Source organism: Haliotis asinina, chromosome 5 (assembly GCF_037392515.1).
Source record: "Haliotis asinina isolate JCU_RB_2024 chromosome 5, JCU_Hal_asi_v2, whole genome shotgun sequence".
Lineage (NCBI taxonomy): Eukaryota > Metazoa > Mollusca > Gastropoda > Lepetellida > Haliotidae > Haliotis > Haliotis asinina.
Window position 1 is genome coordinate 10,051,523 of NC_090284.1, and position 26,554 is coordinate 10,078,076.

A 26,554-nucleotide genomic window follows, 5' to 3' on the forward strand; every position below is an offset into this window, starting at 1 on the left:
CATTTTCTATATGAAATGTTATGTATTGTATCATGCAATCTATTTTTTGAAATCTTGTATAATATTTATCATGCATTCTGTACATCTTTCCATCAAGAGCACTACATTCTGCTTGTATCCTGGGCCTAAAGCCTTTAATACTGAAGAACTGAATTGACACTTACAGCATCCCAGTACATGGGATGGGAGTCTGGCTGCTCATCTCGGTGCACCTCCATTGCCAACCTCTTCCCTTCAGAGAAGTGCCATCTCAGCCAATCAAGCAGCTGCCGCAACACCAGGCCATCTGCAACAGGGGACACACCACAGTTCAGGTTTTACTTGCATAAAATGCGAGTCACAAGCTATTCTAATAAGTTCATGAGTATTTCAAATCACATCCATTTATCGTTGCATAAGGAGTGAGTAGATTTAAGTAGAGCTACCGTAACTGCCTTTGCCACTCTAGCGGAATATCAGCGATGTATCAAACAGGCTTTGATACAATCCATACTAGTTGGAATCCATGTAGATGGAACGATGTCTGAGCACTTGTTTGGTGTGTGGATGGACAAGTACGTTGTTTCATTCTGAGAGTCTCAATGATGGTTGTCCAAGTTCCTCAATGAGTACTGGAAACCATTCTCTCCCTAGCAAGTAGGCATGACAAAAGTCAGTTGCAGCATCATCGTCTATTTTATCTTACCGATGATCTTCGATAGTACAACTAGTACGAGGCGGGAACGAGTAAGCAATCATTCCTTCCAATGAGAAGCTGAGAGCCTGAGAGTGACTGTTGCCCATGCAAACGGATCCAGTACTGGAGATATGAATGTTGCTATATGTTGAACCTGGTGCCAAATAGGTCTATATGCAGTGATCTGAATGTCTGAACGTGTTGAAATGCCTCCTGATGTATCCACTCTGTTGGAGAAGGTAGAAACATCATGATGTTGCATGCACTTGCAATGTGGCAAGCCTCTATGTGGAGATTCAAGTTGTTGACCATGTCAAAGAGTTGAAAGGTTAGCCATTATTTATGTACAACGCTACAGTGGAGTTGTGGGTGTTGGCCATTAGTACTCTGTTCCTCAATGTGGTTGACCCTTGTCGTACTGCACTGATTACAACTTTCATCTCCAGGTCGTTGACATGCATTGTGCGTTTGTGCGTCCAGGTGGGCACCCAAAACTTGTGGTGATACATCTACATAGACATGAATGTTGCACCTCAGCTCTGTGAAATAAGTCTCCAAACGTAATGGGTGTAGTTGTAGTCTTTCTCTTCAAGGCAGATGCTGCGCTGAAGTGAGTAGTCCGAGAAGACACAGCCACTGCCAGAGTGGTAACAGAGTGAGCAGAATTTATCATGGCTTGACTGGCTGCTGACAGCTGACTGGCTGTCGCAGGGATTCAGTAACTTCAAGGGATTTCTAGTGTTCCACTATTTGAGGAGAGAGGAAGGAGACAAGCAAATAAGAAAAAAATAGGAAACAAGATACAGAAAAATCATAAATACTTGTTATATAGCTCTTCACATCACACACATTCTAATTTTAGCAGCTAAATATTCTCAAACAAAGCTAATAACCACTAATATTTACCAAGGTCACTTATGTGGACCAACTCATTTCAAATACTTGCATTCAACTGACAAATTTCCAATCTTTCCAAATGTCAGTTCTTTTAATAATGAGAATTCCATGATAAACACAATGTGTTGATCTCTACCAGTGCTTCAAGCTCACATGCAACGTAAAACACAACTTTGCAGATTCTGATACCTTTCGGTATGCACTAACGGAAACAAATCATCAAAATAACCAATTAAACCTATAAAGTTTTAAAAAAAAAGATGTGAGGAAAACAAGCCCGTAAAATCAGAGTTCGAATGATACACTAATTTTCCACCAACGCTGCACTCATAATGCATGCACAGTGAATAGGTTCAGAGCTTGAAACAGTATGCCTACCCAGAGTATGAGGTCATGAGCAGTAGTGTAGTCTTGGTTGTGTACACAATTAAGTAAATAATCTACTTGTTACATAAAAAAAAAAAACCAAGACAGAGAAAACTCAATGTCTGGTTTATTGACACCTCTATGTATACCTGTCTGCTAATAACAACATGCAATGCACAACTTCAATCACTGACCATATGCAATTTGAAATTAACACCTATCGGGCTTATATGCCATAAACAAAGATCCAGCTAAGCATATCAGCAAATGAACCAGTGGCCAACGAAAAGGTTTTGTTACACTTGAGTGCACACCCACCGGCTGACTGTGTCCGGTATCGTGGCTGCTTTGTTTCAAGGAAGGTAAACCCAAGTACAAAATATTGCAATTTTGATTTGCGATTAAACATTTATAATTTTGTATATGTTTCTTCTTAATCAGCAATTTTTTTTATATAACATGAAAAAGTGATCACTGTGATTTAATGATGTTTGATTTTTTGGTTGCATGTGACCTTTCAGCTTCCCTCTTTCTACTTTTTACCTGACTGGCAGTACTGGAATGCATGATCTCTGAGTACACCAGACAGCCAGGACATATTACTCCAAGAGCAATCTTTGAACCAAAGACATTAAATCAAGAAAAATGACGGATTCACACAAAGCTGTAAAAAATATACACTGAAAGGCAAAAGAAACGTCGTTTGTAAACATTGTAATAACTGGTGTAATTTTACACACCATATTTATGAGGACCAAGGCTACAATGAAAAGGCAACAAACTGTTATTGGATAATCAATAGTTTAATATTGCATTTCTGGTTACTTGAAACATCGTAAACATCGATGACGTCACTAAAGGGAGCGAGAGTCAATACCGTGTGTGACCACCGTTGGCAGTGACAACTGCAGCGCACCCCCTGACCACGGAGTGTACGAGCCAATTCACAAAGGCCATATGAATTTGTGCCCACACTATCAGGAACGCTGCCCGTAGTTGGTCTCCAGTTGTCGGCCTTGGTCTGACGTCATTGAGGCGTCTTTGGATCTCATCCTACAAATGCTCAATAGGGTTTAGGTCTGGGCTCAGGGCTGGCCATGGCATGGTTTCCACATTGTGTTGATCCAAGAATGCTCTGGTGAGTCTGGTGGTATGTCCACGTGCATTGTCCTGCTGGAAAACATGGTTCCGATGACATGCAAGAAAAGCGGGACAACGTGGGGTCTAAGGACTTGATCAATGTACCGGGCAGATGCTCGGACCACCCCAAGCGTTTCTCGCCATCACACAAGCATCTTGGAAGCGTTCTCCCCTACGACGCCAAACCCTAGTCCTCCCATCGGCTACGGACACACAATATCGACTTTCATCCGAGCAGATCACTCTTCTCCAACGTCTCTGATGCCAGTGTTGACGCAGTTGTGCCCAGCTTAGACCTTCACGTCGGTGACGTTGTGTAAGAACTGGACCATGAGCAGGACGTCTACAAAACAGATGGCTGGCTTCAAGGCCTAACCGAACTGTACGGTCGCTGATCGCTCTTTGATGGTTGCCGATGGTGCCTAGAGCCGTGTCTGTTGCCCTACTGAAGCGATCTTGCACGTGTTGACGGGCGATTTGACGGTCTTGGCGTTGTGTGGTTACCCAGGGACGACCACTACGTGTACGGTCATCTGTGAAGTTAGTGGCATGGAATCGCTCTCTGAGACATTCAATCGTTCTAACAGAACAGTTGAAATCAATGGCGATGTCCAGCATGAAGACATCCGATGGCCTGTTGACGTTGATCTCATTTGCCATGGCATAGCTGCTGTAGTCAGGAAACAACTGATGTGCAAGCAGTCAGGGTGGCAATTTATACCCTGGATGCCCATGAGATGCACGTGCATTGTGCTTTCAATGTTGAGTTTGGGTGAAGTGATCCTTGTCCAAAAACAGTGAAAAGTAATCAATTTTCAAGAAAAATGTTTTCGGACAAAACTTTATCTTTTTCACTGAAGATATTGTTTCATAAATGTTGGTTGATATTATCAAGTGAAAAACAGTTGACCTAACTATGTCATTGATATAAATTTCAAGAACTGAAAACTACGACGTTTCTTTTGCCTTTCAGTATATAATGAAAACTGTACATGAGATGGAAAATGATGCAAGAACAATACACATTTTTCATTACAAACATATATAGCTGTGTGGTCGCCATAATTGTGATATTGTCAAAGAAAACACAGTAAATATTTATACAAACCTGTAGAGGTTATGAATTCTTTGAAGAATGTCCTCCTTGGGGTTCATATAAGCATTTTTATGTCCATTAAAAATCCCTACGACAGTTGTAACTATTTTGATAATAAAATATTTACAAAACAAAAAACTCGTTTTTGTCCCAGGCCCCCTACAGCCAAGAGCAGGTAACTCTGGCCGTCTACCTCGCACCTCACTTTTCATGCTGAACGTATCAGACAGAATGAGGGGAGGCGGGTGGCCGTACCCCAAGGAGGACATTCTTCAAAGAATTCATAACCTCTACAGGTTTGTATAATTCTTTTTCAGAAGAAGTCCTCCTTGGGGTACATATAAGCATTAAACAGACTCCCGAAGAGAAGCAATTGGGAGTGGTATTCTGTCTGACAGCAACAGTCCATTTGATCGAAGTGCAAATCTACAATCACACGGAAATAGAAAAGGCACCGACCTGGTCACCTGACCGCTGATGTCAATCAAGGCGGGGGCGTGACAAAGCTGAGGACCCGCTTGTCAAAGCTTACATGCCCATTGGCTAGAATTTGGGAAATCCCAAATGAGAAACCCCGCCCACCCAAATCAAAGTTTGGAGACCTGGACGTACGGGACACTCGCCAAACTGAAACTTGTCCATACCGCACTAGCAAGCTAAGCAGGGAAATGGAAAGGAAAGTAAGGCACCCAGCCAAAGAGGGCGGGACTAAGAAACCATCACCAAATATCACCGCTGATAAAATGGGAATGGATAGTTACCCAACACCGAGTGCAAACAGATATAGTTATCAAACAAAGCTTAATCAGCTTGAGCAGAACTATTCTGTCTACTGCAGGGAACTGACTGACCAAACCGAGCACACTCTCGTGAGTGTCTGTTCAGTTGGTAATGACGGTTCTGACGTGGCCACTGCTCTCACTGAGTGAGCTGACAACCCCTTTTTTGGGAGATATATATAGACCTTGCAGCCTGCAGATACAATCCATCGGGATGCCGTCTGTGTATCAGTCAGATAGCCAGTTATTCCGCCACCACAACAGCAAAATAGCTGTTTCTCCGTACGGAGCAAGGCTATTCTCTTAAAATAACTTTAAGAGGTTTCATAGCGTCTAATACACGAACCTTACGGTATGTATTATCAGACGACGCAGGCAGCATGCACCCAGTTAGATCGATAGGTGCGGTCATTCGAAGCGAATGATCGAATTTTTTTTGGCGGTATGAATCCGGTAAGCGAATGCTAACCCGATCCTTATGGAACATAGTAAGATCCGGGTCTGAAAACATGACGTGTAAGTCGCTAACATGTCTACCAGACGTAACCGCCTCTAAAAAGTCGTTTTCCAACTTAACAGTTGTTGGCCAAGTCATAAACGAGAGGAGTGGGTAACCATTCCAATACTCGAGACAAATTTCACGACCGGACGCAGTCTGTCCACGCCTGCAAGAAAACACTGTACCCGGGGGTATTGTCCCAACAAGGCACCCTCAACGGGTATGTGGAAGGCTGAAATAGCCAGGGAGTAGCCTCGAATCGTAGAAGCGGCTAAGCCAGATTCTAAACAAGACGGTAAGAACTCCAATACTTCAACTACAGTCAAAGAAAAGGGATCGAGAATCCCTCTATTTCCACACCAGCGCGCATAAGAGGCTCATCTATCCTCACAGTGTACATTCGTGGAATCCGTCCACAAAGCCAGAATTGTGTCTGCAACTGATGCAGGAATTCCGCTCTTTTGGAGACGATTCCGGACAGTGGCCAGGCCACCCACTGAATCCTGGGGATTGGGGTGAGGCTGGCCGTCCTGGGATAGTAGGTTCGGTCGCCGCGGTAATAGTACCGGTGGCTACACTAGCGACCTGAGTATTACCGGAAACCAGCGTTGAGACGGCCACAGAGGTGCGAGAAGCACTAGTAGCCGCGCTGGTTGGGTGGCAAGCTGAGACAGAACTTTGGAAATCAGGGGAATTGGCGTAAACGCCGACACCACCCTGTCCGTCCAGTCCCGCTTGAAGGCGTCGGCTTCAATCGCTCTCGGATCAGGAATCCGCGAACAAAAACCCCGGAATCTAGTTCATCACTCCAGAGGCAAACAGATCCACCTAGAACGACCCAGACAACTGGGAGATAATCCCGAATATCTCCCGATCGAGCAACCACTCGTGGGGAGCCAGAACACGTCGTGAGAGCGCATCTGCACGCACGTTGTCGACCCCTGGGAGATACACAGGCATAACCCGTATGCTGAACTGATCGCACCATAGTAGAAAACTGCCACGCCTCCTGAAGGAGCGACGGAGACACAGTGCCGCCCTGCTTCAGAATGTAGGACATCGCCGTCTGGTTGTCCATCTCGGACAAACCACTCGGTTTCGAACCTGATCCACGAAGCGTTCGAACACCAACGTCACAGCTCTCAACTCTAACACATTGATGTGCAAGGTCGCCTCTTGGTCGGACAATAGTCCCGACATCGCGAGGTCGCCCAGGACGCATCCCCCCCAACCCTGTGAGGGAGGCATCCGTCTGAACTGTGAGCGACGGTACCGGGGTCATCAGAGGTAAACCTTTGAATAGATTCCCGGTATCTGTCCACCACCGCAAGTGACGTATCAACCACTGGGGAATAGCCAGATTCTTCTCGTAGCTCTCCGAGTGGGACCACTGTTGTGCTAACGCCTGCTGAATGGAACGCATTCTCCGACGTGCACGCCAGACTATGTCCACCGTCGCCGCCATGTTGCCTAGCAACTGAAGCCACGTCCGTGCTGAGGCAATATGGGACTGAAGGAACCTTAACACTATGCCCTGTACCTTGAAAATGCGCTCTTGGGACAGAGAAACCACCCCTCGGGTTGTCTCGAACCTCGCCCCTAAGAAAACCAGATCCTGCCTCGGCACCAATTGATTTTTAAGATAGATAACCCAACCTAGTCTGGTGAGAATATCCATCACCTGCTGTGTGGATTCTCGACTTAGGTGTTGGGAGAGCGCTCTGAGAATCCAGTCGTCCAGGTACGGGAAACAAAAGTTGCCCTGCGCCCTGGCGACCTGAACTGGTACTAGCATGAGTTTGGTGAACACCCTTGGCGCCGTGGAGATGCCGAAGGGGAGCACACGAAACTGATAACAAACCCCGTCGAAGGAAAACCGAAGGTATTTCCTGAACTCGGGATGCATCGGTACATGGAGGTATGCGTCTTTGAGGTCGATTGACGTAAGCCAATCCCCTGCCTCTACAGACGAGATCACTAACCTCAGTGTCTCCATCTTGAAAGACGGCACCTCTATCAAGTTGTTCAAACCCTTGAGATTTAGAATGGGTCTGAACCCTCCGTTCTTTTTGGTTACCAGGAAATAAGTGGAGTAAAACCCCATAGTCTCCTGTCCTGATGGAACCATCTCTATAGTTGCCTTGTCCAGTAAAGACTGAATTTCGGCACGGAGGATTGCCACCTTTTCCGGCGACTTCGGCACCGGAGTGCAGCGAATCCCGGCAAAAGGAGTAAGCTCTCGCTTCCACTGTGGCGTGTGGCCATCCCTGAGTAATAACGGGAGGCGACCACCCACAGGAATTTCGGGTAGAAGGCAAAGTGTCCCGGCCGACGGCAGAGATTGCCGCTTGCAACAGGACAACTGAGGGCTCCGGAGGTACTCCCTTTACCCCTGCCCTTGCTCTTCCGTGCCTGTAGTGGAGCAGTCCACTTCGGCGCATCCTTAGACTGAGTCGCAGGATAGCTTGAGCTGAGGACCGAAGGCCGCGAGCGAGAGGTGGAGGGTTGTTCAAGAAAAGACTTAAGAGTCCTTGAATTGACTAACGGCCTCCACAGCCTCACTAACTCCCGTCAAAGCCCCCGGGAACAGGGTCAAGCCCAGTCGGAAAGGCAGAGACAGCAGTGCCTGCTGTGTAGCCGGTGAATACCTGGCGACAGCCATAACCTACGAAGGCCAATCACAGCATACATCATCTGACTCATCTTACTCCGTAAGTTGCCTCGTCCCCGTCCTCCTGCGACACCACCTGCCTCTGCAAGACAGAGAGGTAGGCTGAGTGCACCGCAACTTTAAGTTGCTGCACGGCGTTCCGATATTGCTCCTCAAAGGAGCGGAAACCGAGCGCAACACCTGGTTCGCTGAGGTACAAAGCGGCAAGCGGCGATCCTGACAAGCCGACGCCTGGCAGTGGCCAGACGACCCCCCAAGCGCGATCGAGGCGTACACGCACTCGTCGACAACGGGAGGGTCAAATAGCGCATCGTCCCCCATCAAGTAGCCGGTCAAGCTCCGGGAGATCGCACCGCGAACGGCTACCCAACAGGAGCGGATTAATTACCTCACTGAGGAGTGAAGGTAAAATAGGCAATTGAGCCTCAGCCACCCTACACGGAGCAAACGCCTCCCCAAGAAGACGAAACTCCGCAGGATCAGGGGCGTCCGCAGGGACGACCACCTGCGGCACAGCCCCTTGATCTCGGCTACCCTGCACGGAGTAAACACTTCCCAGGAAGACGAAACTCCGTGGAATCGGGTCAGTGCTACTGTGATCCATTCGCGTACCTGCCCCGGGGACGAACGGTCCAAAAAGCTCCGAATCGGCCTCCGTCGGTTCGCCGAAAAAAGAAGGCGTCGAGACCTCGTGAGATCGACCGCCGAGGTAGGGACCCCGATGCACTGAGCGGAACCGATGCAGGCGGCAAAGCCGGTGCTCGAACCGCCAGTTTGGTTGCCGGTAACCCTGACGCACAAGGGACCCGTCAACAAGGACAACAGGCCCAGAAGAGCCGAGTTGTCGGCCTCGGCCTACCTCTGGTTCACTGAAAAACCAGGGTGCCGAGACCCCGTGGTGTCGACTGCCGAAGCAGGAACACCCGATGCACTGAGCGGAACCGAGGCAGGCGGCAAAGCCGGTGCTCGAGAACCACCAGTTAGGTTGCCGGTAACCCCGACGCACAAGGGACCCGTCAACAAGGACAACAGACCCAGAAGAGCCGAGATGTCCGAGTCGGCCTACCCCTGGCTCATTGAAGAACCAGGGTGTCGAGACCCTGTGGGGTCGGCTGCCGAAGCAGGGACACCCGACGCACTGAGTGGAACCAAGGCAGACGGCAAAGCCGGTGCTCGAGAACCACCAGTTAGGTTGCCGGTGACCAACGGTACGAGACCCGATGGACCGGCGCCGGCAAGCAGAATTGCACCCGAGCCGGTGCTCGGTGCAAAACCCCTAGAGCCAGCTGGGAAAACGACACCAGAGCCGTAGCTTGGATCTGAGATTCCCACAGGGACAGCACCCGTGCCTGAGCCTAGACCCAAGACTTGGGTGCACCCCGAAACTGTAACAATCAGAACCAACTAATGGTAACTGATGTACAGAAAACATACGCAATTGAACACACAATATGCAAAATATAAACGCACGGGCGATAATAAATTGCCAAAATACATTAACCCAGCTAAACAAGAAAGTATAAGCGGATAAATGCAATAACAAGTGTGCACACACAAGTGCGTAATGCAATGAAAAAGACGAAAAGTCTTAAAAACCAACATCCCCATTTTGACTGAAACAAGAACAAATGGGTAGACATCTTAGCATGTAAAACATACTAATAAAAAACACGTAGGAATAAGTGAGACGCAAGCGAAACACTTCCCGCACTAAAAAGAAGCCATAAAGACCGCCATCTTGCCTGCCACATGACAGGAAGATAGGACCCGACTGGCAAAGTTACAACAATATATGAATGAAAATTTCAGCCAAGAAATTCCAACTAACGCCCGTGCGAAAGAAAAGGAACCATACATACAGTAGCTGACTCTTTCTCACTCATAATTCCGTAGGCAGATAGCACAAAAACTATCTAAATGGACCACACACGTCTTTCTAGTCGAACGACAGCATGAAAAGTGAGGTGCGAGGTAGACGGCCAGAGTTACCTGCTCTTGGCTGTAGGGGGAAGGGGGGGCCCTGTAAAGGTGGTCCCACAAGACAAAAACGAGTTTTTTGTTTTGTAAATATTTTATTATCAAAATAGTTACAACTGTCGTAGGGATTTTTAATGGACATAAAAATGCTTATATGTACCCCAAGGAGGACTTCTTCTGAAAAAGAATATAACATATACCATACAGACAAAATGGATTATTCCCTGGGAAAGGTTAGGCTAAATTAAAAAAGTGAAATGTTTCTCAGGCATTTGCACATCACTTCTATATGTGCACGCAACAGTTTTTTACTGCTGTTAAAAAAAATAATTTTGACTTGGCCACATCCCAATCAACCATTTTCACATTATAAAAATGAGTGTCTATAAGAATGAGTGTGTCTGAATCTACAACTCATAAACACATGCTGAACTTCCCAAGCTGTATTTCAGAGTGAAAAAAGTAATGTGTTCTCCCTCCTTTTTCTCTATCAATTTTTTTTTAAAAGTCCTACCACCCTCATCACTTTTGAAAAAAATGTGCCCATGAAATATTTTATTTTTTTGCAGCCTTATCACTGGAGAAAAAGGGTCTCAACTCAAGATACAGAACTCATGAGCAATCCATGAGCAATCCAATTCACATCTGGCAGTAGGCAGACAAAGAAGATACAGGAAGTTGCACAATGCAGGTTGGCAACTCTGGATGATGGACATCTATCTGTATTCTACCGTCTCTCTGTTCCAGTATTGTTCGTTAAGTTAAGGTAGGGAAGCTAAAGCATTATGTAGTATCAGGAAAGGTAGAACACATTTCTTCTTGAGTAACCATCATTAAGTAACCTTATAAATTGCCAAGTTCGGAATTTACCTGAGCTAGTGTCCACAAAGAGTATCTCACAGAGACTCCAGATGAGCTGAATCATCTCGAACATCTGTAGTTGGTTCTCATAGTACGCCCGCTGGTGCTCATCCTGAGTGGTGTCTGGACAAAACATTGACCTAATTTAGCATCACAAAATAGCAGCAAGGACTAGGCTACTGTAGATATATACAGAAAAAGTGTTTGGTGTATCTAAAGTCTTTAACTATATCCCAGATCCTACTAGGGCTGGAACAATTGCCCCTTGCTTCGATTCAGTTTTCAATACTGGACCCTGGATATGATCGATTCTAGACAGAAGTGGAGAGATCGGATTTCACTAACACTAATTCATCTTTCAAGCATGAAATCCATCATCAACTTGGCAATGTCTACTTAACTTACACACCCAGCTTCAACCAATCACACTTATGTTAATGCTAGAAACTGCTCCAGTTGTGAGTCAAAATTGCATTCTGGCTGTGTGGAAATAACTTAACCAGATATTCAAACATCAAATCAAAATAGTGATAATGATCACTGAAAATCTAAACTTAGATGTCAAATTTTGTTTTTGATGAATCAAACCAATCACTGAAGCCCTAGATCACACAGCCTTTACATATACATGTATCACAGCTCCTACAGCCTTAAAATCCTCCAGTATCATGTTTGAACAGACATTTCTAACATGTTTATAAATGAAATCTAGAAACCTTTTTTCAAAAGTATTTTTATTTCCCAAAGTGCATGTTGTCATAGTACTTTGCACAGCGCATTTTACAGAACATTTTAGTCATTCATTTGTTGCCGCATTAAATTGTGTAAAGCACTGTACAAACCATCCTCATCCTAAACATGTTAATCATAATACACTGTACACAACATCTTGCGCCCCATTTTCGTCATTAATTTGTTATTGTTAAATTACAATAAACAAAACATTGTACAGCACACCCTGGTCATCCAAGTGTTCTTATCATAATATATCACTATCAACACAGGTCAATCATTGTATGTTCAGGGTGGATACAATAATACACCTGTTGTCTTTACCCAGGATGTAGAATCATAGAAGGCATCTAGAAACCTGATACTAAATGATGAAGTGATGAGGTTACACTGGAACCATAGCAACACGATTTACCTGTCAAGTGTAACAGCTCCATACTGCAGGCCTTCAGTACAGAGCGATACTGCTTGCTGGCCTTCACAAGTCTGCAACAAAACAATCATAACTCACATCAGCAACAAAATGGTAAAAAAATACACAGTACTGAGTCTTTCTTGAGTGAATACTCAAAACAATTCATGAATACAAACTGAAAAAAAAAGTAGAGACGTCTTTGGCGTGTTTGTCCAAAATGTGCCCCCTCCCCAACAGTCCCCATTTAAATCGGTAAGGACAACAAACCACTTACTGTGTGTGAAGAGCTGTCCCGGACAGACTGTTGACTTGCCCCTGGAGCATAACGAAGATATCTGAAGTGAAAACATGAGTGTGTGAATATTCTCTCCCTGTGTATCTGAATAAGACAAAGAATCCGAACAATGCAAAGATCATATGGAGTCATTTAGCAGACCTGGGTAACTCAGTGAGTCGTCAGAACAAGTGACCTGTACTTGATCAACTTACGTAGCCATGCCTAACTTTACAGTTCATTGCATGAATTGTATCTTTCACATGATAGAAGTGCAAGAAAAGTCATTCATATAAGGCATAGCCCAGACAAGACAGTGACTTATTTCATAACCCTCATTCCACGCCTTTGGGTGTAATCGCATGATCATCCTTCTCAGTTTCAAAAACCATGTCACTAAATCATCTCTTGAGTCAAGACTAAGTTGTTGGGAACCAACTACAACCAAGTGAGTGAGTTTAGTTTAAAGTCTCACTCAGCAATACTCCAGCAATATGGTGGCCATCTGTAAATAAGAAACTCTGGACCAGACAATTCAGTGATCAACAGCAAAAGCACCTATCTGTGAAATTAGGAACCGATGGCGTGTCGACAAAGTCAGCTAGTCTGACCACCCATGAGTCACCTCTTACAACAAGCATGGGTTACTAAAAGTCAATTTTCTAACTTGGACATTCATGGGTAACTACAAGTACAACCTTGAACCCCCATGGCACAAATTACTTAATTTCCTTACTATGTGACTCATTGACAAGTTTGCGTGTGATTGGTCCATGCATTTCAGTGTGCCATCGGATGTGAGACACCTCAGCAGCAGAGGTCCCCTCTCCCTGTCGCCTGTCTGTAACCAAGAAAAATAATTATTACTTTATTATTCAAGATGATTTTTTCATCATCAATCCCAGGCATGTGATCACAATTGAAATCTTGCAAGATACTGAGGGGATGTTTTTAAACACTTCTCACGATTATATCCTTTACATCATAACACAATTAATCTGCAAATACATCTTAGACTTTGCATATCATCCTTCTGTTTATCTGTTACATAGAGAATGAAAGAAATAGTAGATCATGAACTACAAAACATGCATTTATCTCAAGTCCTTCTGAAGCATGAAGAACATGCAACTTACTTTGGTTGAGAGTTTCTGGTCTCCCCTGTGGGTAAACATACAGCTGGTTGCCCAAACCCCATGAAGCTGACAGGGCCTCACTACCCCCACAGGGAATAGCCTAGAACAAACGTCAACATCAAACAAATACATCTAGATGAAGTCCAACAAGTAACATATCCTAACACTGAGTTATAAAACGGAGCATACATGTGAAAGTGATAGTTTGCTTTCTTTGAAACATACATCAAGTACATGTACAAAGATGGTAAAATGCACTGATACATGAAGACAATAACAAAACATATCCTGCAATCTGGTATCATACCATGGTGTAACATGTTTTCGGGATATTAGTGCAAAAGATGATCATGAACATTATTGCAAATCAGTAGATCATCAAAACTGTAATTCCGTAAATAAATTTTCACAACACCTTTTATAAATTTATTGTTAGAATGTTCTGTCGTCTGCTGGTTTCCAATGCAACATACATTTTGTGTCTTGTCCACAAGCATGAGCGCTAAAAATGACATACCATATTTTCGGGTTATTCATTATTACGCGGTGTAAGGCCCTTGTATGGAAGCCCATGTGATGCATTCTTCTCAACAGAAGTCAACAAATACAACTTATCATTTTAATTAAAAGCCATGCAAACGGGTAATTATCTTCTTGATTATTTTAATGGGTTGTTTGGTGAAATTTGTTAAGAATAAACATAGTTACAGGTAAGCTATTCAATCCTTTGAACATTCATTCTTCTTGTCTGCATGGCCTGCCATGGCAGGAAAAATTATACGTGCCATGTCAGCGGAGTACAGTATCATAGCAGTAGTATTTTAAATGAATCCAGAGGTCACATGCCTGGTACAAATTCTGCTGCACAAAAAAAATATATGTAAGAGATGACCAATTTGGTGTTCAATGGGTTTTTTATTACGCCTGCAACATTCCATTCTCGAGCAGACGATGGTTCGCTTGACAAGTTGCGAGCGTTATTTCAAAAGTTACGATCACATTTACACTGGCGTCTCCTATTCTCGCGGTACTTACGAATATCAGCTGAAAAATAATATAAACAGTTCTTTTCATATGTATGCTTGTTGTTTTTAATGAAGAGATCCCTCCTCTAACATCTGCACCTATCAACTGCTTGATCCATCAAGTGAATTATCTCACTTGAGCTCGATGAAAAACATGGTCGTCCGCTGCTGGCTTTTCGGGGCGTCTCCTGTTCTTGTGGTACAATGAGAAAGTAACGTTATTAGGTGTAAGAAGGGGAATCTTATAGGGAAGGTCGGGGGAAAGTTACGATTTTTCCAAGTTGTTTAAAACTCACGCATATTTGTTACATTGCAAACTTTTGATAATTCACAGACTTGGGCCACTTCCTTTGTTACCAATCAATGATGTAAACAACCACTAAGTATCATGCATCGGCGACCTCGGCAGAAAATGTGTTTACCGCGAGAATAGGAAACCTGCGAGAATAGGAGACGGCCCTACACAAAGGTTCTCAAAGTGCACTACACTCTATGGCAGAATTTTAGTACTTTGACAGAAATTTGGCTGCAACATCCATGAAAGCTGAACATTTCAAAGATAGTGTGTTCCGATTGCGTGGAAGACTCTACATACGAGACAGTGTTTACAGGTGCTGCTGTCATCTCACTGTATTACAGGGAAAAGAAATACATTGAAATCATGGTTCCCCCGAAAACATGGTACGGCACGGTATGTAACTGCCATAAATTGAATATTTACCATTTACTCTGAGATGGTGAACTGTTACAAAAAGAAATATGTCAGAAAAAAACATTCATTTGTGTGCAACAGCTGCGATCAGGGACATGTGTTACAGCTAGCGACAGACAACTTGAGTAAGTATTCTTGTGAATGAAGTGTTACAAGTATAGAATACTAAATGTGAAGTACGATATCAACGACCGAGTCTGTTGCTAGATTGTTTTTGTATCGAAGAGTTAACGTTGTTTTGTTATAAATTAATGTTAACGAACCAATCCGACGTAACATTATTACCACAGACAATACACTGCACTACACTTATTGGCTCTAACTTATTTAAACACACCAAATAACCCAATCGTGCTCAAGAGTAGTTTTGTCCTGAAATTCGAACTCGTTCTTTTTCAATTTACCATAACGAATCAGAAAAGAGAGCTAGTTTCTGCCTTGCATAGCAAAACAACAACTTCAATTAATCGGCAGCATAGTCCATATCAACCTGTAATGATGAAAGACACAGAAAATATTCTTCCTTACCAGATAAAACAACTCGCTTTCCCGCTCCGCAGCCATGCTTGTCATTTTGCTACTTCCGGTTAGAATGTGTGGATGCGGTATTTACACAAGACAGATATTTGTCAAGAAACTAAAGAACGCATCTGTTTCGTTGAATTATATATAAAACTTCTATATTTAATCACTTTGCCACAGTGTTAATTCGAATTGAAAATGTGAAGCAGAGATTGATATTTTCACAATATTTTAAGTAAAGTTAGATCTAGGAACAGTTCATGTTTCAGTTGGTTCACGACACGACTACATGCGTACTAGCCCAAACTAACCCTCCCTATTTTCACTGTATGTGTCATGTGACTTTGTTTAGCTCGGCCAAAATGGTTGACCACATTAGTTTTGTATCTGCAAGCAAAGTTTTAGAAATTCTTAAGTATGAAGACCTCATCGACATCATTCAATCAGCGTTCAAAAAGTTTTCTTCACGTCCCGAGTCTGGGGTCTGCCAACCGATGAGGAGTGTCATTTTTGTTCCACCGAAAAATGGGTTCGTTTAACCATATTGTCCCTTGGCTTGCAATTTCACAAGGCCCGGAGTTATTTCTTTCCGAAAGCAGATTTTCGGACAAGACTGCACTTCGCTTAATAACCGATCTTGCGTTCATCTTCAGTTATTGGATTTCGGTACAGATACCGTTCAGTTTAATTAGTTACACCACTCGATTTACGTGACAATCCATTTGGCACGTCTCTGGTGATGATGATTTTGCGTTTTCCGAGGTGTGTTGTCATTATGGATGAAATCTAGTACAGCCTAAAATGTGATTGTATAATTAAGTATTTTTTTAAAAAAGAATAAATAAGCTATTAAGTTTTTGTTTGTTTGATTTTTTATTTTGCCATATTCGTACCTGTGGGGTATCAAATAATGATAATAATAATTCATTTATATGGTGCCTAGTATCCATCTGACTAGCTGCTCACTGGATGCTGTTGTCAGAATATGTATTTGTTATTACCCTGGATGGCACTAGAAAGTCATAGCCACAAGACTTTATCCCACCAGGTACCCATTTTCTGGTGACAAGTCAGCTAGTCTGAACAGTGACAGTGACAAACTCATAAGGTACAGTACCACAGTATCCCAGGACTCTCTGAGCTCAATGCTGCTTAACTGCAACTGAATCATAACCTGAGCTCTACTCACATGACTACACACCATTAATCATAGGATTACATGTGACATAGAATATAACTAAGCCAGAATGTTTAGATGTTATTTAGTAGGACTGTTTGTAGTGTTACGTCTGTTTTAGTGTCAAGTGGCAAGGAGCACTATTCTACATGTTTTGTAGCGTCTGCATTGTAATAGGAAATGGCTAAGCGTTTCTCTTTTGCTGCAGTGTGTGCATTTGTTGACATTGCTTTTGCTATTTTATGTTGATTGGAACTGATATTGTGTGACCTGTTTGTGATTTGGTTATCGCCATGTCAATATGTTTAGACTTTTGGCAAATTATTAGGTTTGTGAGTGCTTTTTGTAGGGGTGTGGTGGACAAGCTGTTTAAGGTGGCAGGCTAATGATCCGGTGAGCTTGAGGTGCTGGAACTGAAAGACCGAGTGTCAAAACCTTGGAGTCAGCTTTGTGTGCAGATTCTTTCAGTGTTGTCACAACCCCTAATGTACAGTTCACAACCCTGTGCACTTAAAAGAACCCATAAATCAATTATATATGACCAGATGGTGGCTTTATGAATAGGTGCAAGCAGAAAGTTGCAGGTAGAGCAACGTGCAATAAACTTGGACAAAGTACATGTACTATTAGTCAAGTCCATATAACTGTGATTGGGTACCTCGTAAAGATGTGAAAGCCACAGCAACTCAGTGAAGATTGTGGCTGCAAGAGTTGTATGATCCCCAGGGAGTAGAGATTGATAATATGATCTGCTGTTGAATCTGTCACCCAATGATCAAAGGAAAAAAATACCAGTGCCTTCAGAATGCACTAGTCATGATATGTTTGCTGTATTAATATCCTATAATTAAAAAAAAAAAAGAAAAGTTTTTGGAGTAGTTTTTGCAGTTTATATTTTTAATTTTGGTACTTACTTCGCCACTTTGATGAGATTTTGTTTTGTTTCAATAGGCTTTTTTATTTCATTTTTAGATGATGGTATGATTTAAGTTTAACCTCTGGGAGTGTAAGTGTCGCTCAGTTTGCTACCTGGTTAGCATGTTTGTGTTTAGGCTAATGAAAGTTTCCTTTTTTTTTTGGACAGATTTTTTGGAGTTATGCCGGGCTACAGTCAACAAGATGGTGTTCTGGCAACCAAGCTGGTCACATTCTTTCCCCAGAATAAAGATTTACCAACACACAATGCTGTAATCCTGATGTTTGACGTGAATAATGGATTACCTAAGACTGTAGGTTGTACATCGGCATTATGAAGTTAGAAAGTTGCATTTTGTGTGAGCATCGTTGGCCCAGATTCAAAAGCTGCATTTTGGTGTGCAGAGTTGTGTCCCGTAAGTGTGACAGAGACATTATTGTGGACTTGAACTCCAGATTGTGTTTGTAGGTTTGGCAGCATCATGCCCATGTGTGTTACACCAAAGGACACTCAAGTGTCTGGCATTCCTGCCACTAACACTATTCTACTATTGTTGAAATACTATTCAATGTTGTATGAGGCCAAACTCAATCAGTCACTCTCCTAAACATGTGTTGATGTCAGTCAGTGACACTCTCATAAACATGTGTTGATGTCAGTCAGTGACACTCTCATAAACATGTGTTGATGTCAGTCAGTGACACTCTCATAAACATGTGTTGATGTCAGTCAGTGACACTCTCCTAAACATGTGTTGATGTCAGTCAGTCACTCTCCTAGACATGTGTTGACGTCAGTCAGTGACACTCTCCTAAACATGTGTTGATGTCAGTCAGTCACTCTCCTAAACATGTATTGATGCACTTCCTGTTTTTTGATTATGCCAAAAAAAGGATGTTCCATACATAACTACCTAACTGACTTCTTGTCCATACTGCATGTTGGAAAATATTGGAAATATTATATCTTTAGTATCTTAAAAATGTTTCAAGTGTTTCGAACTGTGTGTCATATAGTATTGTAATGCATTCATGGTTACAAGGTAGAACTGTGATCCTGTAGAGACACAGTGTTATCATGTGCAGTGTGCAGTTTACATGGAATGCAGGTAGTCGTGATGTAAACTAAAACTGACAATTACTGAAATGGAAAATGGACCCTTTACATTACTTGTAAAATATTGAAAAGTATCTGATGTTATACAAAACAAAGCACTGTGGAGGATGGGTAACTGGAAACAAAGCAAAGATGTCGTCAAATAGTGGCTGTATGTTCCCTCTCTCTCTTCTGATAGCATCCAATTTTATAATTATTTTGATAATTTATCATATAAAACTGACTGACAAAATTGTGTTCCCTATTTAGTAATTGAATGGTCAGTATCAAGAATAATCATGAGAAGGGTGTCCAAACTGGGGAGTCCTTATCGAGAGAAAAATGAGATAAGTAGTTTATTTGTAGAATCATTATCAAGAAATATGATAAAAAAGGTTGGAGAGGCAGTGCCCCGAAAATTAAGGAGGGCAGGCAGGAAATATGTTTTTCACTGCTGAGGATGCCATTATTGACAGAAAGCATTTTTTTAGATATCATCTCTTATATTAGTTATAGTGTCATCATTATCTTTTGAAGAATAATTTACAATTTAATGCACAATATGAGAAGAGAACTAAAATCTGGGGGAAAAATATCTAATGCACCTTTTAAAAAATTTGACATTATTTTCAGAATATTTCATGTGTTTGGATAGTTGGGCATTTTTTCCCTTTGACTAATTATTGTTATACCATCAGCAATGGTTAAAGACTCAGAGAGGTACTGTTCATGTTTTGTAGATATTAGATGGGGAGGTTATCACAATGATGAGGACGGCAGCAGCATCGGCCGTGGCTACCAGGGTATGTAATCCTTAATGATTCACTGTGTGTTTGCTGCAGTATGAAAGTTTTAGCCACAGTGTGAGTACTGTCTGGTCAGGTACCGTTAAACAACATTTCTACTCTATATAAAGAGGACATGGTAAAAAGCCAAAGGGTAAATTACTGTCAAATGATGGCTAGAAGTAGTGTTGGGAACAGAAACCAAATCCACTATTGCTTATCAGAGGACTTGTGAACCATTATCCATCGAAATATGTACATTCGTAATGTAATCACCAAGTTTATGGGTTTGGGTGTTTTTCTTCAAATTAGTGAGTTTTATAAGCCATTACTGTCATGCAATGAAATGCATGCATGCAAGGAAGACAATGGAATTGCAATTAGACAATAAAAGTGGTAGAAGTGTTACAATGTGCATAGCTTGATGCTGTTTAGAGCATGTTTGTTCATGAATATTCATCAAATTCAGTTGTTTATTTACTTTATTCAAGTGTGTTATACTAAAACATCAAAACTCTGATCAATCAAAAATATGTCTTTTTACAATTGATAATCACTTTTAATCCTGATTTCAACTGATTTTGATTAATTTGGATCATCATAGCACCACTAGCTGCGAGAGATATCAAACCTTTGTTAATTTTATTGAGATATAACTTTCAGCTTCACGCATGAACACTGTTTAAGTTCGTCTGTACTTTCAGTTCAGGCTAGTTTATGGTGTGTATCACAGACATTTCCAGTATCTCCCAAATCGTAGGGTCTCTGAAACAGATTGGAAGGATGATTCCAATATTGGCGCATGAGCTACTAGTATTTCATATAAAATTCAAACCCATGTTGAAACATGGCAGTCAAGAAAGCCATATTGAAAAGAACATTTTTTCCGATTACTGAGACATTTGTAATGTATATTGAAGTTCTTGGTGTAGTTATTATATTTATTTGCCCCTTAAGCATCACATACCCTTTATATCTAAATATAGGTAATTTCAAGCTTCTTCTAGAGATGTTTGTCCAAGGATTGTTCAGTGCGTTGTATAACTAGAGCTGCTTGTTTGGTTCATCAAAGATGGTGTAGTAACGTCATGCTAAACAAAAATTTATGACCTATGAAGGCTGGGAGACTATTAATTTAGGACAATGTATGGTCCGTAATGTATGGGACCATGGTCCCTTTGGAAATATATACAATCGAAGACCTTTTTATCTAGTTGTCCTTTGTTTACATCCTCTTTTAAGACCACAGTTATTTAAAGCTGGCGTTTAGCATGCATGTTGTAATGTGATGTCTCAAAAAAATTATGCATGAAGATGATGTGTGTTGCAGTACCTGTCTCCCCCGAACTCCACGACTCTCGCCATTCTTGGTGCAGGCGTCCAGGCCAGGTCACACTTCCATGCCCTTGCTCAAGTCAGAACGTTCCGTGAGGTAAACATGCTCACATTTCATCTTTCATTTATCACAGGATACTAACTGTGTGAGTGAGGGAGTTTAGTTTTACACCACAGCAACAATATTCCAGCTACATGGCGGCAATACAAATTGTGAATAGCACTCCTTTAGATATGGGGGTACACACAATTAAAACTAATTTTAATGTATTTTGAACTGTATTGATTTTCTTTTTCAATCAGCAATATAGTCTAATTTTACATTGTTAAATGGCTAATTTGATGTAATAAAATCATGGTTTGTTTATCCATGATTTGAGGGTGTAACAATACTGTGGATATCATATCTCTGCAGGTGTGTGACCTTTAAAGGTCATGTTGTACGTTTGAGTCAACTTTTGTCTATATGCCACCTTTCAAAGAAAATGTAACAAAGGAGACACTCCTCCCTCTCTACTGATTCAGGTTTTAAAAAATCACAATTTTGTTGTTTTTGTTTTTCTTTTAGTTGAATGTTGTACTATGTATAATAATGCCTTTTATAAAATCTTTTTTTGAGGAAAACATACATCACTGAATCACATCAGATGTAATTGCATTAAAATTTATAGGATTTATTGTAATTGAAAAAAGTGTCCTCTCAGCATGTCTTGGTAAATCACTGATGTTAGCATCTTTATCTAGATGCCAGTGGTCTAATGAAAAGGGTCTGACTGGTTAGCCTGCAGTAGATTTGATCACATTCATTGAAAGCTGAAATCTCTACTTACTTGTACACTCCATCACTGACTCGCTAGGTGAGACTGTGGAACTGGAGAAGGGAACGAGCAGATGTTCTGGCTGCTGAGATTGGAGGCACTGTTTGCGACACTGTAGAGGAGGCTGTCCGTGATGCTGATGTCATTGTCACTGTGACATCATCACCGACACCAGTTTTGAAGAAAGATTGGGTTAAGCCTGGGGCCCATATCAATGGTAAAAGACCAGTATATTTCTTCTTACTCTGTGAAATGTTTATGCTATACACAAGATTCATTTAAAGAAGTCCATGTTGCTGATTCTGTTAAGGTTGCCAGTGTTCAACTTGCTAACAAGGACAAGTTGAGCACTGACCTGACAATTGGCTTGTATTAGCATGTATGAGTGCCTTCTCTGACGCTTGCCCTTGTGACCTAGGTTGTCCACTATCAAGTGTAGAGCAAAGGGCGAAGTGTGTGGGCTGTCCCTGCAAACTCCTACACATGGAATCAATTTCATTGTCATGCATTGCACATGCACAACCCTACATCTGCTCTTCACTTTCACACACAAAATGGGGTTTGCTCATTGCCATGCACCGCCTGCTTTTAGTAAACACGTTCTCTGTGCTGGTCCAACTTATCCTTGTTTGCCATTTATACTGTTGATGACCCTGACGTTGTTGCAGCGGTGGGCGCCTGTCGACCAGACTGGAATGAGATCGATCCTGAACTGATGCTCCACAGCGTGGTGTATGCTGATAGCTATGAAGGCGGGTATAAGGAAAGTGGCGACATTGTCTTATCGAAGGTATTTAAGTTTGTTTATATGACGTCCATTTATGCTTATAGATGAAGAATGATGTTAATAAGATACTACATCAATGAGAGGGATGGTCCTCTTTTCAAACTTGTTTCACAATTTGTTCGCAGGCAGAGATCTATGCAGAACTAGGGGAGGTAATCCTAGGGAAGAAGGAAGCTCACAAAGACAAGACAACTGTCTTCAAATCTCTTGGTGAGTTGAGATTCATCTTAAACCTACTTCAGTCAAGAATGCAAGAAGGAAGTACCATATATAAAGTCAGACAAGAGGGGGCTGACCCCTCTGTGTATCAATTAGTTTTTCTCCTGCCACGAAAAAATCCATTGATACGTACCTGGCAGTGCAGAGCCAATATCATAAGGCAGAGTAATTCTACAATGGTTACTTATAGTACATCAAAATACAAGAGTATGAAACTCATTCTAATGAATTTAATAAGATGTTGAAAACATGCCCATGGATTCAGGTTATGACTTGCTTAGCATATGAGTGAACCAGTGATCAATGAAGGTCGATTGGCTGACAGAGTATTGTCTGGCTCTGGTGGTGTGCATCGCTGCCCACGCTTCTAGTTTGGGCTAGTCTTGACCAGTTCCATGCAGTTGTGACTCAGGTACATATTTGCTGACTGCTGGGTCACATGTTCATTTCAAAATTGCAAAACTTGCACATAATTGTGTAAAACCATAATAAGTTATTATTGAACCAGGATTCTTATTGCAGACAAACTGCACGTACTTGCCACTGTATTTCAGGACTTGGTATCCAGGATGTTGTCTCTGCCAAACTGGTGATGGATAAAATAGAGATGGAGAAGTCTTGAGCCAGGGATGGAGCATGGGTGTGTTTTGCATTGACGTCTCTCCGAGTGGCATGTGCGAACACAACTGGTGACACTTGTGTTTCTGTCCAAACAAAAGGTTCTGGGACTTTCTTTCAGAGACATTGGTGTAGTCATACACTCTCAAGATTGTTTTGATGATTTCAGGATGTATCCAGAATCTCATAATCAGTCCTATTCCCCTTATGCAGCTTCCTCTGTGAAGGATTTATCTCTATTAATGCTTTTCTGTCACTTTTTTTCTCAAACACCGACCTGATTATACCAATATACCAGACCCGCTGAACCACTTTTTTGCACTGTGAATTACAATTCAATAATAATGCTAAGGGGATTGTACACCCATTAGATTCTTGTTCCGAACATAACAAAACTACTTCGAGGTCAGAGGTCACACGTACCTTCAGACAAAAACCATTATTATGAATGTTCTCTTTGTGTCATAAAAAACAATTTTATTTAGTGCTTCCATACTTTCTTCTCTTAGGCCAGACCATTTTCATTTCTTGTTTTACACATTAGCCAGTCATAGTTTTTCAAGAATAAGAAGAGAGAAAAGAAAAAGAATTTTCCATGCTCAAAATAAAAAATTATTATGTCATGTGGTATAAGGGAAAAACTTTTAAAGTGATACTGAAACCTAAACTCACTAACTTACGATTAGTTGATACGAACAAACCAAAAGAATTAATTTGAAAACTATTGTGGGTTTTCACTTTTACTGGTGACCTATAGTTTTTATCTTTTCCCTCCTGCCTTCAGGGTTTCAGAGGACCCAAATCCATAGAACAAGTAATAAAGTTGGTCTGGCCTCGTGATCTGTGAATGTCGACCATAACAAGGACCATCAGCATGTTTTATAAATCCCATCTACCCCATAATTATATAACAAATTGATAAAAAAATACTAGTTATAACCATATCTATAGATCAGTAGATAGTCCTTGGTAAAGCCCAAGAGTTTGTGAAATGTCTCCCCAAAAATGGAACAAAAGTGTATATTATCTGATGAAAAGTCAGTCATTTGATGGTGAATTTTGAAGATGGTCTCGGATATAAGGGAGTGCCACCACTGTTTTATGATGGAGTGGGTATGTGAGTGATGATCATAATAGCGGCAGTCTCGCAGTCAATTCTTGCCTTGTTTTAGTGTGTGATAATTTGTGCTTTAGCTTTTGCAATTACAATATTAAGCAAGCAACAGGAGTAATATTATTTACATCTCATTTTGTCAAATTTATTGACATCAGGTTGATCAGTTATGATTCATATCTTGCCTTAAAAGTCCCAATCAGTGCAATTTAATGTAATTTAATTGTATGTAAATGTTTTTTCCGATTTTATATATTTAGATGTGTATGTGTGGCACTTAAAGTGCTTCTAGCTCGTGATTATACTCTTTGCCTAAGGACACCCAGTAACAATGTTACTTGGTTCATAGGTGTTAAAGGTTCATAGGTGACATGACCTAGTATAAGTGTGATTCGGTCAGTAGCACAGGGTAATATGGGTAATTTTGGTTACAGTTTTTTGAACACTGTATCCTTGTCTTCATGTGACTACTGTCCATCTCTGCCTAGATGGTATCCTAGATGGTATCCTAGAGACCTTGATCCACAAAGCATTCGTAATGTTACAACCTGTTGTAATTCTATAGTTTTTTTGAGAAACTAACGAAAGAGATAGTGCTACAAATGTTTTGTGGATTGGGACCTTGGAGGTCAGTAGTACAACCCATGGCTGAAAGATTTTAACACATGGTACGTATTGAGCTCAAAATTAAGGGTATGAAATAAGAACAAGTGTATACACAAGTAACAGTATACTGTGTTTGAGTTTGGTCTCCTTGTCATACTGTGACATGGTCACAGAATGTGCAAGCACGTCCGACCTGGTACCAGAATCCTCACACTTGTATACTTGGTGATATATCAGGGTAGTAGTCATTGATGTTCAACGCGGTTTGAACTCGTCATGTGAACATCATGATATCAGAATGATATCATCATGTTGTGATTACATCTGTTTATCAGGCTTGACCAGTGGCTGTAAGTTGTTGGAATTATAACACTGATTAAATTACAAGACAATGAAAATATAAAACAATTAAGTTTCAGCAATATGAATTTACTGTTTACTCACTTATTTGCCTCGTGATATACAGTTTACTGCTTTTATCGATGTTTTAACACTCAGCTAGTCGTCAGTGTTATAGACCAGATTTCATTTGCTTGTCTTTCCAGTCCTAATGTAAGACAAGACTGACATACTTTGTGGATAACAACTTCTTTATTACAATAGTGCGGCATTTTGGTACAGATTCTTGCACCGTTGTCAAGCAGGAATGAAACATACAGTGGTGGCAAAGTATATATATCCATAAAGTTTGTCAGTCTTGTACTCCCCAACTTCTAAAATGCCACACAAAGACGCTAATGAAAGACGAAGAAAATTTCATGTCGGTCAAGTAATGACTGGGCTGAGATGGATATAAGACTTGTTTTCCAACCAATAATGTGATAACTAGAATACCACCTATCATGTCTTAAGCATGAAGCTGGAATATTGTTGAATATTGCTTAGTGCTGTTAAACAGTGAACTAGCTTAAGCTTGAAAAATTAATCAATTGATATCAAGTATTTCCATGGACTGTGTCTCCATATATATCACAATGTGTCATATATTTCATATTTCCATAGGAACAGGTATTAGTATGAATTTTTAATTTTCTGGATTAAGCCATGCTCAGAAATACTCATGATCAATACCATACGTCATTACTTGCCAGAGTAAATATGTAATCTCTCATATATTTATACAACTGAGTTTAACCACATTTTAATGTATTTTGTTGTTATCTTCCAATCACACCTAAAGATTATTTTTATGTTTTAACCTTTATTTTAAGTGTACACAGCAAATAAATTTAAACAATTTTTCCTATGACTATGTTATTTGTCAGACCATCCTGCAGCAAAGTGGCCACTCTAGACTTTGCTAATG

At 41.4% G+C, this 26,554-nt stretch overlaps 2 protein-coding genes across 2 annotated transcripts in view; one reads left to right on the forward strand and one right to left on the reverse strand.

Moving 5' to 3' along the window:
• Positions 1-16,359, reverse strand: part of LOC137284543 (nuclear pore complex protein Nup85-like) — a 32,532-nt gene extending 16,173 nt beyond the window's left edge. Inside the window, exons 1-7 of the mRNA XM_067816387.1 lie at positions 15,785-16,359; positions 13,520-13,619; positions 13,120-13,224; positions 12,384-12,444; positions 12,110-12,180; positions 10,972-11,085; positions 165-286 (exon numbers count right to left, since the gene is read on the reverse strand). Of these exons, the coding sequence (XP_067672488.1) occupies positions 165-286; positions 10,972-11,085; positions 12,110-12,180; positions 12,384-12,444; positions 13,120-13,224; positions 13,520-13,619; positions 15,785-15,829 (618 nt within the window). The 5' untranslated portion in view covers positions 15,830-16,359. The remainder of the gene's footprint in view (positions 1-164; positions 287-10,971; positions 11,086-12,109; positions 12,181-12,383; positions 12,445-13,119; positions 13,225-13,519; positions 13,620-15,784) is intronic.
• LOC137284544 (ketimine reductase mu-crystallin-like) lies at positions 15,989-26,489 on the forward strand. Its single transcript, XM_067816388.1, has 8 exons — positions 15,989-16,307; positions 18,040-18,184; positions 19,707-19,769; positions 21,082-21,183; positions 21,944-22,121; positions 22,573-22,694; positions 22,817-22,901; positions 23,465-26,489. The coding sequence occupies exons 1-8, from the start codon at positions 16,039-16,041 to the stop codon at positions 23,530-23,532; spliced, it is 1,032 nt and encodes a 343-aa protein (XP_067672489.1). The 5' UTR covers positions 15,989-16,038; the 3' UTR covers positions 23,533-26,489.
• The last annotated feature ends 65 nt before the right edge of the window (positions 26,490-26,554 follow it).